Source organism: Numida meleagris, chromosome Z (assembly GCF_002078875.1).
Source record: "Numida meleagris isolate 19003 breed g44 Domestic line chromosome Z, NumMel1.0, whole genome shotgun sequence".
Classification (NCBI taxonomy): Eukaryota; Metazoa; Chordata; class Aves; order Galliformes; family Numididae; genus Numida; species Numida meleagris.
The window spans coordinates 65,880,308-65,895,959 of NC_034438.1; the positions used below are offsets into that span (position 1 = coordinate 65,880,308).

At 42.1% G+C, this 15,652-nt stretch overlaps 2 protein-coding genes across 2 annotated transcripts; both read right to left on the reverse strand.

Moving 5' to 3' along the window:
• On the reverse strand, window positions 1,958-8,250 carry DNAJC25 (DnaJ heat shock protein family (Hsp40) member C25). Its single transcript, XM_021381528.1, has 4 exons — window positions 8,194-8,250; window positions 7,242-7,302; window positions 5,497-6,008; window positions 1,958-2,918 (listed from the first exon to the last, which is right to left on the reverse strand). Exons 1-4 carry the CDS (start codon window positions 8,248-8,250, stop codon window positions 2,796-2,798), a joined length of 753 nt encoding a protein of 250 aa, XP_021237203.1. The 3' UTR covers window positions 1,958-2,795.
• LOC110389363 (dnaJ homolog subfamily C member 25-like) lies at window positions 8,000-15,395 on the reverse strand. Its single transcript, XM_021379608.1, has 4 exons — window positions 15,078-15,395; window positions 13,762-13,914; window positions 11,539-12,009; window positions 8,000-8,960 (listed from the first exon to the last, which is right to left on the reverse strand). Exons 1-4 carry the CDS (start codon window positions 15,366-15,368, stop codon window positions 8,838-8,840), a joined length of 1,038 nt encoding a protein of 345 aa, XP_021235283.1. The 5' UTR covers window positions 15,369-15,395; the 3' UTR covers window positions 8,000-8,837.

Here is a 15,652-nt window from a genome sequence, read left to right on the forward strand (position 1 = left end):
AGAAATCATAGAATCGTAGAATTGCTCAGGTTGGAAAAGACCTTCAAGATCATCAAGTCCAACCGCAACCTAACCATACTACCCTAACTCTAACAACCCACCACTAAATCATGTTCCTGAGCACCACATCCAAACAGTTTGGTCCAAATGCACATGGAAGTTAGCCATTCAGCACAATGCTTTGAACATGCTTTTGAATATACGTTATTTCAAACAGAAAACTGAGATAACATTCCAAAAACTAGTGAAAGCTAAATTAGCAGAAGAGGCACCAAGAAGTGAAGCTCTTCCTCAAAGGATATGGGACAGTAAAGTGATTGGAAGCAGCCAGCACAGGTTTAGCAAAAGGCAGATCTTGCCTGACTAGGGCCTGAGCTCCTTCAATGACAAGGTGACTCAACTTAGTAGACGATGGACAGGCTGTGGATGCTGTCTACCTAGATTTCGGTAAAGCATCTGACACCATCTCCTACAGCATCCTCGTGGAGAAACTGGCCACTCCTGGGTTGGACAGGTGTGCAGTTCACTGGGTGAAATTCTGGCTGGCTGGCGGGACTCAAAGAGCCACAGTGAATGGAGTTCAGTCCAGCTGGTGGCCAGCCACCAGCGGTTTTCCCCAGGGCTTAGTGTAGGACACAGTTCTGTTTAACATTTTTACCAATGATCTGGATAAGGGGATTGAGAGTACCCTCAGGAGGTATGCAGAGGACAGCAAATTGGACTGGAACACTGATCTGATTGAGGGCAGGAGGGATCTACATAGGATAGGCTGGATTGATGAGCTGAGACCAGCCACAGGACGCCCAACAAGGCTCAGTGCTGGGCCCCGCATCTGGATCACAACAGCTCCGTGCAGTGGTACAGGCTTGGGGCAAAGTGGAAAGCTTAGAAAGCTGTCCAATAGAAAAGGATCTCGGGGTGTCGATGGATGCTCAGCTGAACATGAGCCAGCAGTGCACCCAGGCAGCCAAGAAGGCTGGTGGCATCTTGGCTTGTATCAGGAATAGTGTTGCCAGCAAGACTAGGGAAGGGATTGCCTCCTTGTATATGGCACTGGTGAGAGCACACCTTGAATACTGCGTTCAGTTTGAGCCTCTCACTGTAAGAAGGATGTTGAGTTGCTTAAGTGTGTGCAGAGGCAAGCAACTAAGCTGGTAAAGGGACTAAAAAACAAAATGTATGAAGAGTAGGTTGCTTACAGTGGGGTTGTTTATAGTCTGGAGGAAGCTGAAGGAAGACCTCATCGCTTTCTACAGATACCTGAAAATGTGATGGCTGCAAGGTGGGTGTCACTCTCTTTTCTCAGGTGACAAGTCATACGATGTAAGGTAATGGCCTGAAGTTGCAGTAGGAGAGGTTTAGACTGGATATCAGGAAGAATTTTTTCAGAGAGGGCTGGCTAAGCACTGGTGAGGGCCACACAGGGAGGTGGTGGAGTCCCCACTCCTGGAGATATTCAAGAGACAGGTGAACACTAAGGAGCATGGTTTAGTTATGGGACTCAGTATGTCAGGTTCATGGTTGGGCTTAGAGATCTTAAAGTTTTTTTCCAAATTAGATGATTGTATGATTGGTCAGTCACCTTTGCAGAATCAGAATTGTGTCTTGCTTCAAAAATCGGTCTATAAGCATTTCAAAACTTCTAGCTATTACAAGCTTTGGAAGCAGCAGCAAGTTTAAGACAGCCTCTCCCAGAACCAATCTGCACAGATGCAGATCTTTACAGACGTGAGAAGAGACAGAAGTGGCTCAATCTGGCTACAAACCCTGTGTACTTTTTCCCCAGTAAAGTTTTTGAGTAGAAATATGGAAATCATAAACTGTGGAAACTCTGACCTGGCTTGAGTTACAGATGAAAGCAAAGAGAACTGTTGCATTCTGAGTATGCTGATGTCTGATCAGAAGAATCAGAATGGATAAAGAATACTTCAGATTTAAATTTAAAACAAATTCAGGATGTATATTATATAAACTTTTATTTACATAAGGCATCAAGACTGCCCTTTTAAACAAAAGGGTCATTTTCCCTTGACCAATACTTTGGTGAAAGAAGTTTCACATTTAGTAGACTAATATTCACTGGTACGCTTGTTCTGAACAAGCAGGTACAATCTAATGTACAAGATTAAAAACCAAACATAAGTGACTTACGTATGCTATTTCATGAACCACTCCGTAGAACAAAGAATTAAGGCTTGTTTGCACCATAACGGTGATCAATCATGCATTTATTCCCCACAAAGAATAAAATTCATTTCCAATTGGAGGAGGAATAGCAAAAAAAGTAGTCTGGTATAATCCCCATATTGTCTACATCAAAAAACAATTTGGCATTTGAAAAATTAAGTTGAAAAGCAGGTGGAAAGAGAGAGGAGGGAAGTAGGAAATGGCCCTTGCTTCACTTTATAGTGATTTCAGTTTCCAGTGTTCACTTGCATGAACCCTTCGGTTTAGAAATGAAAACCAAGACTTTCAAGGACAGATCAAGAAACATTTTCAGAAAGATTGAAATTATGACTCCATTGATCATGAGTATGAAATATGTAGAGGAAATGCATTATTTGAAATAATGAATTCCACATTAAGATCCCCATGTATGTAAGGTATACGCATTGAGCTAAGCCTGTTTAATAAGTCTGATTTATAAAAACCGTAAACCTGTACTATTTTTCGGCCTGATTTAATAATTCCTGAGTTTTAGATCACTGCCAAACCAGCAGATAAAACTCTGAATGATGTATTGAAAAGTTTTGCAGATCACTGCCGACATTAGCACACATTGTGTTCAGCAACTTTCAGTCATCAATGAAAGTCAGTCTTCCAGGTCCTTCATTTCTCATCCACCTCCGATACCTCTTCCATCGGGGATCCATGGCCATCTTCTTCTTTAACTCCTCCTCTTGTTCTTGTTTATAGACCTGAAAGATAGATAGAAGTTTTTAATAAAGCTGAAGAAAAATCTTAAGTGAATCTGAAGTGGGGTGTAAACATGAGTACTTGAACCATCTATCACCTTGATTTCAAAGAAAGCAGAAAAGTGACACAGCAAAAGACCCTGACTTACAAGCAGCGTAAGAGCCTTCAGTCAAGGAGCCTATAAGCTGTAGTTGAGATGCTTTGCATTTTTGTTGACAGCAGAGCTACTTCATTGCAAGACTGCGTTGCAATCACCAATTTTATTGTTTGTTTGTTTTGCCAAAGAACTAAATTCTCATGCAGTCGACAGAATAAAATTTGCCAGTAAAGAACTGGTCATACACTAAATTTTGAATCTCTATTCAGCACAAATACTGTACAATGCAGCTTAGCTTCTTGCTTTGCTTGTTTTCATATTTCATCTTCAGCTACACTGCAGTGAACCTTCTTTTTCCAAATTCAGTTTAAGTTAAAATCTCTACAGTAAGCACTGATCATATGAATGACAAGTAAATACAATATGGTAAGAAAGGGTGTCATTGCTGATATCCATAGATTTCAATAGCAGTCATGTATCTAAAAGAGGCAACAGCATCAATAGTTTTATTCTGGAAAGCAGTTTATATAGATACAGCCAGTGTATATTTCAACAACATATTATGTTTATGTCATCTGAATTCTAAATGTATGGAAATGAAAGATTTTGAAAAAGCTTTTTTTTTTTAATATTCTTGACGACTTTATAAATACACTGACTCAAGGTTCAGTGATCATACAGATTTTAAAAATTACTAGGAAAGCAACAGAGGAAAAAGAAATGTTTTTATTGGGGTCTATGATGTGCCAATATATTGAATTCTCACTCGTTCCTCAAAGGACACTGGAAAAAACTAAATATGCAGACAGGCAGCTGCTATAATAGAAGTAACATATAAGCTATTTTCAGCCTTGAAAAGACAAGACTGAGTTTTTAATAAGTCTGTAGTAGTGGTACAGAGAAGAACTCGTAGCATGAGAAAAATGGATATAATTTATTCTCGATATAAGCAACAATCAGCAGGTGCCTGGGTGACTTAAACAACAACAACAACAAACTATCCTATGCAGATATTGCTGAACTCACAACCAGATAGCGCTGTAAACACTGAACTTTTTAATGCATTCAAGGAGTGGCTAGACATGTTTATCGAAGAAAAACTAATTAAACCTATTAACTATAAAGACACCATTTCCTGTTCAGGATGTTCCAAAGCTACAGACTGCGAAAGGGAAATATTGCTACATGAGTCCAAATGTATTGTATTCTTCACTAAAAGTCAGCTGCTGGCCACCATAGATGACTCTGGACTAAAGAGACTTCCCTCTTACAAATACAGCTCTTTTACACTCAGTGAACAAAACAACAGCAGTTAGCAGCAGCATCTCAAACCATGCAATGTTTTCTCTACAACAGAATATCCATCCTATCTATCTTACATTTTCCTTAAGACATCTGCTTTGACTACAAACATTACTAGCTCTGCAAACTTTCAGATTGTTTTCAAGAAAACTTATCCTAATTCAACATGTATGGCTTACCTGATGGCTATTCCTTCCCTTATACTAGCATCAGTCCTAACATTTTGCTCTTCAAGTTTCTAAACTAATCCAGTTCTGACTGCTTTCAAGGAGATATTCCCTTTGGTGCTCCCCATCGGAAGCAAAAGCCATTCTGCCACCTTTTCTCAGAGAAGGCAAAGCTGCAGCAACATCTCTTGGACAGGCCTAATTCTCCTTCTCAGTTTCTCTTCTGGAACCTTCCTACCCAGATGGCCCACAGATGAGCTTCAGTGCAACAATAAGAGTGCTTTGTCAATCTGCCACCTCCTGGCATCCCAAGTTGCCTGGAATGCAAATTTCATGCTGGGGCTCACACTCTTTCACTGCTCTCACAGAAAGCTCGACAAAAATTACATATTTGCTGTTTAGTAACTGGTATCCCAGGCAAGAAGCAGCAATTGTGCCCTGTGATATTTCATATACCATTTTTAGTTAAGCAGGTACACAGAACAGAAAGAACAGCCTCAGACTCAGAGGAAGCAAAAAAATACTTATAAAAGGGACAGTTATCAAAAAAACAAGCTAAGAATTAACGGCTTGGGAGACTAATAAAACAAGAGTTTCACCTGGAGTGATCCAGGTAGTCTTCATTACAAAATTATTTTTGTTTGGAGAACTACGGTCTTTAACATACTGCAAGAACTTTGTCATACCACATTGTCACAGGACAGCCTGTCATCAGATCTAATTAATCTTGTATTCACAGACTGGATGACAATCACAGGTGGATGAGACTCCCGAGCAAGGGAATCCCCTTCTATCCATCGGCACGTTCAGGAGCTGCTGCCTATCAGCACGTGAGCACAAGCTGTTGAAGAAAACAAACCAAGTGCTTCTCTAACCGTTTTAAATGTAGACAGCAATAGCTAGAATTGAAGCAGTGCTTCCCACATCACTGACCCAAACACCTTTGCAAAGTACCTGCTCTTACTCTGGGAATGGTGCATAACTAACATCAGCTTTTCCTCCCCAGCCACTCACCTCATAGTTTTCTCGTATCCACAGCTGCCGTTCAAGAAAGGTCTCCTTTTGATGATCTTCTAGGCTGTCAAACTGAGACTGAGACATTTTCATGTATCTCCGTATGATATACAGCTTCTCTTCCACACCGTATTCTTGCCCTTTAATAGTGAAACAATAAATCCACCAACAGTACCAAATTATGTACTTGCACAAGTAGAAAGGAGCAAGAAGGATCTGAAACAGAAGGATATCATATATCTTGGGCTTCTGATAACCGCCTTTTATATCTATTTTATTTTTAATAATGTCTTTGATGATTTCTTCCTCTTCTTCACGAATTTCTTCTTTAGACCTCCTGTTCTTTCCTTTTTCTCTGGTCTTGTTGAGTAAACCTTGTTGCTTGGCAATCTCTGTAGCTTGTATACGGTATTTTGGCACTGTAGCTAGATAGTTGATAGCTTCATTGTAACTACTCCACCAGCTGAAGAACTGTAATTTAAGAAAAGTAAAAAAAAAAAAAAAAAAAAAAAAAAAAAAAAAAAAAAAAAACCCTGTTTTTACAAAGACACACTCCTAATTAGANAATTGCTCAGGTTGGAAAAGACCTTCAAGATCATCAAGTCCAACCGCAACCTAACCATACTACCCTAACTCTAACAACCCACCACTAAATCATGTTCCTGAGCACCACATCCAAACAGTTTGGTCCAAATGCACATGGAAGTTAGCCATTCAGCACAATGCTTTGAACATGCTTTTGAATATACGTTATTTCAAACAGAAAACTGAGATAACATTCCAAAAACTAGTGAAAGCTAAATTAGCAGAAGAGGCACCAAGAAGTGAAGCTCTTCCTCAAAGGATATGGGACAGTAAAGTGATTGGAAGCAGCCAGCACAGGTTTAGCAAAAGGCAGATCTTGCCTGACTAGGGCCTGAGCTCCTTCAATGACAAGGTGACTCAACTTAGTAGACGATGGACAGGCTGTGGATGCTGTCTACCTAGATTTCGGTAAAGCATCTGACACCATCTCCTACAGCATCCTCGTGGAGAAACTGGCCACTCCTGGGTTGGACAGGTGTGCAGTTCACTGGGTGAAATTCTGGCTGGCTGGCGGGACTCAAAGAGCCACAGTGAATGGAGTTCAGTCCAGCTGGTGGCCAGCCACCAGCGGTTTTCCCCAGGGCTTAGTGTAGGACACAGTTCTGTTTAACATTTTTACCAATGATCTGGATAAGGGGATTGAGAGTACCCTCAGGAGGTATGCAGAGGACAGCAAATTGGACTGGAACACTGATCTGATTGAGGGCAGGAGGGATCTACATAGGATAGGCTGGATTGATGAGCTGAGACCAGCCACAGGACGCCCAACAAGGCTCAGTGCTGGGCCCCGCATCTGGATCACAACAGCTCCGTGCAGTGGTACAGGCTTGGGGCAAAGTGGAAAGCTTAGAAAGCTGTCCAATAGAAAAGGATCTCGGGGTGTCGATGGATGCTCAGCTGAACATGAGCCAGCAGTGCACCCAGGCAGCCAAGAAGGCTGGTGGCATCTTGGCTTGTATCAGGAATAGTGTTGCCAGCAAGACTAGGGAAGGGATTGCCTCCTTGTATATGGCACTGGTGAGAGCACACCTTGAATACTGCGTTCAGTTTGAGCCTCTCACTGTAAGAAGGATGTTGAGTTGCTTAAGTGTGTGCAGAGGCAAGCAACTAAGCTGGTAAAGGGACTAAAAAACAAAATGTATGAAGAGTAGGTTGCTTACAGTGGGGTTGTTTATAGTCTGGAGGAAGCTGAAGGAAGACCTCATCGCTTTCTACAGATACCTGAAAATGTGATGGCTGCAAGGTGGGTGTCACTCTCTTTTCTCAGGTGACAAGTCATACGATGTAAGGTAATGGCCTGAAGTTGCAGTAGGAGAGGTTTAGACTGGATATCAGGAAGAATTTTTTCAGAGAGGGCTGGCTAAGCACTGGTGAGGGCCACACAGGGAGGTGGTGGAGTCCCCACTCCTGGAGATATTCAAGAGACAGGTGAACACTAAGGAGCATGGTTTAGTTATGGGACTCAGTATGTCAGGTTCATGGTTGGGCTTAGAGATCTTAAAGTTTTTTTCCAAATTAGATGATTGTATGATTGGTCAGTCACCTTTGCAGAATCAGAATTGTGTCTTGCTTCAAAAATCGGTCTATAAGCATTTCAAAACTTCTAGCTATTACAAGCTTTGGAAGCAGCAGCAAGTTTAAGACAGCCTCTCCCAGAACCAATCTGCACAGATGCAGATCTTTACAGACGTGAGAAGAGACAGAAGTGGCTCAATCTGGCTACAAACCCTGTGTACTTTTTCCCCAGTAAAGTTTTTGAGTAGAAATATGGAAATCATAAACTGTGGAAACTCTGACCTGGCTTGAGTTACAGATGAAAGCAAAGAGAACTGTTGCATTCTGAGTATGCTGATGTCTGATCAGAAGAATCAGAATGGATAAAGAATACTTCAGATTTAAATTTAAAACAAATTCAGGATGTATATTATATAAACTTTTATTTACATAAGGCATCAAGACTGCCCTTTTAAACAAAAGGGTCATTTTCCCTTGACCAATACTTTGGTGAAAGAAGTTTCACATTTAGTAGACTAATATTCACTGGTACGCTTGTTCTGAACAAGCAGGTACAATCTAATGTACAAGATTAAAAACCAAACATAAGTGACTTACGTATGCTATTTCATGAACCACTCCGTAGAACAAAGAATTAAGGCTTGTTTGCACCATAACGGTGATCAATCATGCATTTATTCCCCACAAAGAATAAAATTCATTTCCAATTGGAGGAGGAATAGCAAAAAAAGTAGTCTGGTATAATCCCCATATTGTCTACATCAAAAAACAATTTGGCATTTGAAAAATTAAGTTGAAAAGCAGGTGGAAAGAGAGAGGAGGGAAGTAGGAAATGGCCCTTGCTTCACTTTATAGTGATTTCAGTTTCCAGTGTTCACTTGCATGAACCCTTCGGTTTAGAAATGAAAACCAAGACTTTCAAGGACAGATCAAGAAACATTTTCAGAAAGATTGAAATTATGACTCCATTGATCATGAGTATGAAATATGTAGAGGAAATGCATTATTTGAAATAATGAATTCCACATTAAGATCCCCATGTATGTAAGGTATACGCATTGAGCTAAGCCTGTTTAATAAGTCTGATTTATAAAAACCGTAAACCTGTACTATTTTTCGGCCTGATTTAATAATTCCTGAGTTTTAGATCACTGCCAAACCAGCAGATAAAACTCTGAATGATGTATTGAAAAGTTTTGCAGATCACTGCCGACATTAGCACACATTGTGTTCAGCAACTTTCAGTCATCAATGAAAGTCAGTCTTCCAGGTCCTTCATTTCTCATCCACCTCCGATACCTCTTCCATCGGGGATCCATGGCCATCTTCTTCTTTAACTCCTCCTCTTGTTCTTGTTTATAGACCTGAAAGATAGATAGAAGTTTTTAATAAAGCTGAAGAAAAATCTTAAGTGAATCTGAAGTGGGGTGTAAACATGAGTACTTGAACCATCTATCACCTTGATTTCAAAGAAAGCAGAAAAGTGACACAGCAAAAGACCCTGACTTACAAGCAGCGTAAGAGCCTTCAGTCAAGGAGCCTATAAGCTGTAGTTGAGATGCTTTGCATTTTTGTTGACAGCAGAGCTACTTCATTGCAAGACTGCGTTGCAATCACCAATTTTATTGTTTGTTTGTTTTGCCAAAGAACTAAATTCTCATGCAGTCGACAGAATAAAATTTGCCAGTAAAGAACTGGTCATACACTAAATTTTGAATCTCTATTCAGCACAAATACTGTACAATGCAGCTTAGCTTCTTGCTTTGCTTGTTTTCATATTTCATCTTCAGCTACACTGCAGTGAACCTTCTTTTTCCAAATTCAGTTTAAGTTAAAATCTCTACAGTAAGCACTGATCATATGAATGACAAGTAAATACAATATGGTAAGAAAGGGTGTCATTGCTGATATCCATAGATTTCAATAGCAGTCATGTATCTAAAAGAGGCAACAGCATCAATAGTTTTATTCTGGAAAGCAGTTTATATAGATACAGCCAGTGTATATTTCAACAACATATTATGTTTATGTCATCTGAATTCTAAATGTATGGAAATGAAAGATTTTGAAAAAGCTTTTTTTTTTTAATATTCTTGACGACTTTATAAATACACTGACTCAAGGTTCAGTGATCATACAGATTTTAAAAATTACTAGGAAAGCAACAGAGGAAAAAGAAATGTTTTTATTGGGGTCTATGATGTGCCAATATATTGAATTCTCACTCGTTCCTCAAAGGACACTGGAAAAAACTAAATATGCAGACAGGCAGCTGCTATAATAGAAGTAACATATAAGCTATTTTCAGCCTTGAAAAGACAAGACTGAGTTTTTAATAAGTCTGTAGTAGTGGTACAGAGAAGAACTCGTAGCATGAGAAAAATGGATATAATTTATTCTCGATATAAGCAACAATCAGCAGGTGCCTGGGTGACTTAAACAACAACAACAACAAACTATCCTATGCAGATATTGCTGAACTCACAACCAGATAGCGCTGTAAACACTGAACTTTTTAATGCATTCAAGGAGTGGCTAGACATGTTTATCGAAGAAAAACTAATTAAACCTATTAACTATAAAGACACCATTTCCTGTTCAGGATGTTCCAAAGCTACAGACTGCGAAAGGGAAATATTGCTACATGAGTCCAAATGTATTGTATTCTTCACTAAAAGTCAGCTGCTGGCCACCATAGATGACTCTGGACTAAAGAGACTTCCCTCTTACAAATACAGCTCTTTTACACTCAGTGAACAAAACAACAGCAGTTAGCAGCAGCATCTCAAACCATGCAATGTTTTCTCTACAACAGAATATCCATCCTATCTATCTTACATTTTCCTTAAGACATCTGCTTTGACTACAAACATTACTAGCTCTGCAAACTTTCAGATTGTTTTCAAGAAAACTTATCCTAATTCAACATGTATGGCTTACCTGATGGCTATTCCTTCCCTTATACTAGCATCAGTCCTAACATTTTGCTCTTCAAGTTTCTAAACTAATCCAGTTCTGACTGCTTTCAAGGAGATATTCCCTTTGGTGCTCCCCATCGGAAGCAAAAGCCATTCTGCCACCTTTTCTCAGAGAAGGCAAAGCTGCAGCAACATCTCTTGGACAGGCCTAATTCTCCTTCTCAGTTTCTCTTCTGGAACCTTCCTACCCAGATGGCCCACAGATGAGCTTCAGTGCAACAATAAGAGTGCTTTGTCAATCTGCCACCTCCTGGCATCCCAAGTTGCCTGGAATGCAAATTTCATGCTGGGGCTCACACTCTTTCACTGCTCTCACAGAAAGCTCGACAAAAATTACATATTTGCTGTTTAGTAACTGGTATCCCAGGCAAGAAGCAGCAATTGTGCCCTGTGATATTTCATATACCATTTTTAGTTAAGCAGGTACACAGAACAGAAAGAACAGCCTCAGACTCAGAGGAAGCAAAAAAATACTTATAAAAGGGACAGTTATCAAAAAAACAAGCTAAGAATTAACGGCTTGGGAGACTAATAAAACAAGAGTTTCACCTGGAGTGATCCAGGTAGTCTTCATTACAAAATTATTTTTGTTTGGAGAACTACGGTCTTTAACATACTGCAAGAACTTTGTCATACCACATTGTCACAGGACAGCCTGTCATCAGATCTAATTAATCTTGTATTCACAGACTGGATGACAATCACAGGTGGATGAGACTCCCGAGCAAGGGAATCCCCTTCTATCCATCGGCACGTTCAGGAGCTGCTGCCTATCAGCACGTGAGCACAAGCTGTTGAAGAAAACAAACCAAGTGCTTCTCTAACCGTTTTAAATGTAGACAGCAATAGCTAGAATTGAAGCAGTGCTTCCCACATCACTGACCCAAACACCTTTGCAAAGTACCTGCTCTTACTCTGGGAATGGTGCATAACTAACATCAGCTTTTCCTCCCCAGCCACTCACCTCATAGTTTTCTCGTATCCACAGCTGCCGTTCAAGAAAGGTCTCCTTTTGATGATCTTCTAGGCTGTCAAACTGAGACTGAGACATTTTCATGTATCTCCGTATGATATACAGCTTCTCTTCCACACCGTATTCTTGCCCTTTAATAGTGAAACAATAAATCCACCAACAGTACCAAATTATGTACTTGCACAAGTAGAAAGGAGCAAGAAGGATCTGAAACAGAAGGATATCATATATCTTGGGCTTCTGATAACCGCCTTTTATATCTATTTTATTTTTAATAATGTCTTTGATGATTTCTTCCTCTTCTTCACGAATTTCTTCTTTAGACCTCCTGTTCTTTCCTTTTTCTCTGGTCTTGTTGAGTAAACCTTGTTGCTTGGCAATCTCTGTAGCTTGTATACGGTATTTTGGCACTGTAGCTAGATAGTTGATAGCTTCATTGTAACTACTCCACCAGCTGAAGAACTGTAATTTAAGAAAAAAAAAAAAAAAAAAAAAAAAAAAAAAAAGAGCAATAAAAAATAACCCTGTTTTTACAAAGACACACTCCTAATTAGAGCTTTTCTAGGAAAAAAAAATGCCATCATATACGTTTAACTACAATTATATTACAGCAAGGGTGAAAACTGAAGGTAACAACAACTTCTGTAATAATACAGAACTGTAATTATTCCTCCAAACCTGGTAAGACACCTGGGAAACATCCTTATATATGTATACTGCTGTGTGATATGCACAGCATACGTATCTGTGACGCACATCTATCACACAGCGATATACAGTGACAAAGAAGGTCAAGCAGAGTGCAAAGAAAGACATCACTCACACTGGTTTTGCTCATGAGAAGATGGTTATCACCCACTGCTTTAAACGAAGCTTACACTGGGCTGTGGTGGCCATTCTCAGAAGTTCGGTGTATGAACATTTCATTATAAAATTATTATCCACTTTACATGGTTAATTAACCATGGTTTAAGTACGTGACAATCTCGTTAGTCGGACAGGATTGACTTTACAAGATTCAATACCCCACTCTAATCTCCAGCTACCCTCTGAATTTCAATTGGAAAAACAAAATAGAAATAGTGTTTTAGATGGGCATGCCATTTTGTGACACTTTTTTTAAACAGGCAGCATGCCCATTTGTGAAAACAACAAAGCAGACAGGTACACACTATAGAACTTTAGCAAAAGGAAAACAGAAACACTAGTAAGCAAGAGAAAGCCAAATCAGTTTGCTAATTCAGTGTAAACTTGTATTTAATCATCTAGAAGGTGACCTGCAGGCAAAGTGAGCGTTTCCACTTATAGCCAAAATAAGAAATAAGAGGTGTAATGAAACACTGTCATTAGAAGTAAGTCTGATGGAAAATTAAGTACTTGGCTGACTATACCACTGGAATTTATTATTTCAAACTCCCAAAATCTGATCAACACATTTTGTTGTTGTTTTTTTTTTGCCTTCCAATTAAAAAGAGAGTTATCTGTACCACAGACCAAGTGGTTTGGATGCATTTTCATCTCCTGAATACCACTGTTTGGAGGTTTTTTAAGGAAGTTTGGAATCAATGATCTAACGGATGCTGAAGAAAGTAATTATATACTTTCTTCTAGTTCAATAACTGTCAGCCATAGGACAAGTTCTCTCATCTAAAACACAGACTGCCTCCTTGAACTCGGAATTACCACACCCAGTGAATAAACCTTCAACAAACTGGTCTTTAAAATAAACTACTGTATAAAATGCACACGTTAGCAAGCAACACTCCTGATATCTAGTACTGTCATCCAAACTGAGTTTTCAATTCAGTTTGCAAGTTGTCCATAAAGAAAAAAAAAACAACCTCACACAGCTTGAAAACCTGACGCACACTGCCTTGGAGCACCAGCCCACTCTGTGCACAGGAACAGGCCGCTCTCAGCCTGCCATGGAGAACGACGTAACTTCTCTGGGAGAGCTGCACTATTCTGTATGAAATACTCCACTGTTACAATAAGCCCATCACTAATTTGACTGCTACCAAGTGCAGTTAAAACCTGCTCAACACACCCTGACTTCAGATTTGTTACAGACACCACGGGGAAGTTCACCATGGCACCCATAAAAGGACCTCCTTGCTGGCACTGCTTGAAGGCTGGCATGCTACAAGACCTGCAGATACATCTCTTCTGCTTCAGAAATTCATTGAGCAATGCCACATGAAGGTGAAATCTTACCTGAAACACGGAGATGGCACACACCGTAACCAGAATCACTATTCGGACATCCACTTTAGGTGCCAATCTCCTGCTGTAGTAGTGGTAGTAGTGTCTGTAATACTCTTCAGGGTGATCCAACATGTAATCATAATCTTTACGTGTTTCTTCATCCTGTAGAATCAAAGATGAAAAGCATGCATAGGTTCAGATGTCTGTTTTCACTTACTGTTACCTCTGTGATTTACATCTCATGAACTACTGTGCTGTTACAAAACTTGCAAAAGCACAGCTATGAGGAAATTCTCTGGTCCTTTTCTTATATGATAAATTAATTACTCTCATCAACTCACACACACCTGACATATGCGGTCTTAAACACATAAGTATATATCGTAAGACGACTCGTTTCAATGCTGAAATAAAGGCAGGCAACTGAAATTCATGTAATCAGTAAATTTATTTTCTGAATCAGAAATTGGGCGTGCTGGAGCTGACAGACATTGTTCAGGAAAAGACTTCCAGATGAACCAACCACCAAGACATTGTTTTTCAAATCTTTTAGGATTTGCTTATGGGGCCAAGGAATCTGTCTAGTGTTAGGCCGTTTCAGAATCTCATTGTTCTCGTTTTCTTGAGCTATTTCTCATTTTCACCCACACAATTACAAGATAAGAAATTTAACTTCGTTAGCCCTAACCGCGTTCCTTTTCTACCCCGGAAAGTTCCAGTTTCTTTCCCCCATCGACCTTAAAACACTTGCAGGCTTCCTCCTCCCATTCCTCGGCTGCGCCGTGGCCAGCGCACACATTTTTGCCCTGGCTGGAGTTCCTTACAGGTCTCACACGCTGTTAATTTGCTGCTTACTGACGCTTTTTTGCTTAAAGACATAGCTGTACACGAAGCCTAACTTCAAAGGGGCTTCCAAGGGCAGTCCGTCCTCCCCCACGTTCTCGGGCTGTCTGTCGGAAAACACTGGCGATGTTTTCCTCCCTCGGCTAAACCCACACAAAGGAACGCAGAACCGACTCCGCGCAACGTGCTGTAAAACACGGACGCGCCCCATCCCGAGGTCCGACCTCCGCGAGCGGAGCCTCTCGGGCCCAGCGCCGCGCGGTCACACGGGGCGCACAGCCGGCGCAGCGCAGCGCAGCGCTACAAACGCGGAGCGCGCACCGCCGCCGCCCGGGCACGGCGGGCACCCCGTGCCGCTCGGCCCAATGCCTCCGGGGCGCGCGGGGCCGCCGCCGCCCGCCCGAGGGCCCCGCTCCCGCCCGGGCCCTGCGCTGTCTCTTACCGGAGCGGCTCCGGCCGCGGCGGCGGTCCCGCTCTCTCACCTTGAGGGTCTCGTAGGCGGTGGCGATGAGCAGGAACTTCTCGTGCGCCGCCTGCGCGCCGCCGGCCGCGGCCGGCTCCCCGCGGTAGCGGTCGGGGTGGTACTGGCGCGCCAGCTGCCGGTAGGCGCGGGCGATCTCCGCCTTGCTGGCCTGCCGGCCGACGCCCAGCACCTCGTAGCACACGCGCCGCCCGCAGTACAGACCCTCGATCAGGCCCCGCGCCGGGCGCGGCAGCAGCGCGGCCGACAGCCACAGCCATAGCAGCCAGCCCCGGCCGCCGGCCGCCGCCATCTCGGTGCGCCCCGCCGCTGCCGCCGCGCCTGCGCGCTGCCCGGGCCGGGAGGGGCGGGGAAAGGCGGGGAGCGGGGCGGAAAGCCCGCCCTGCCTCAGCCGCCTGGTGCGGGCTGTTCCCGCCCGTTCGGAGCCCGGTCCGAACTGGCCTGCAGGCGCTGCAGGGGTTGGGGACCCGGAGCTCTCTGGGCAGCTGTGCCAGCGCCTCGCCGCCCTCTGAGAGGGGTTTTCAGCCGCAGCGTGTGTGTGTGTGTGTGCCTTTGACCACAGTTGCTCCTCCCGCC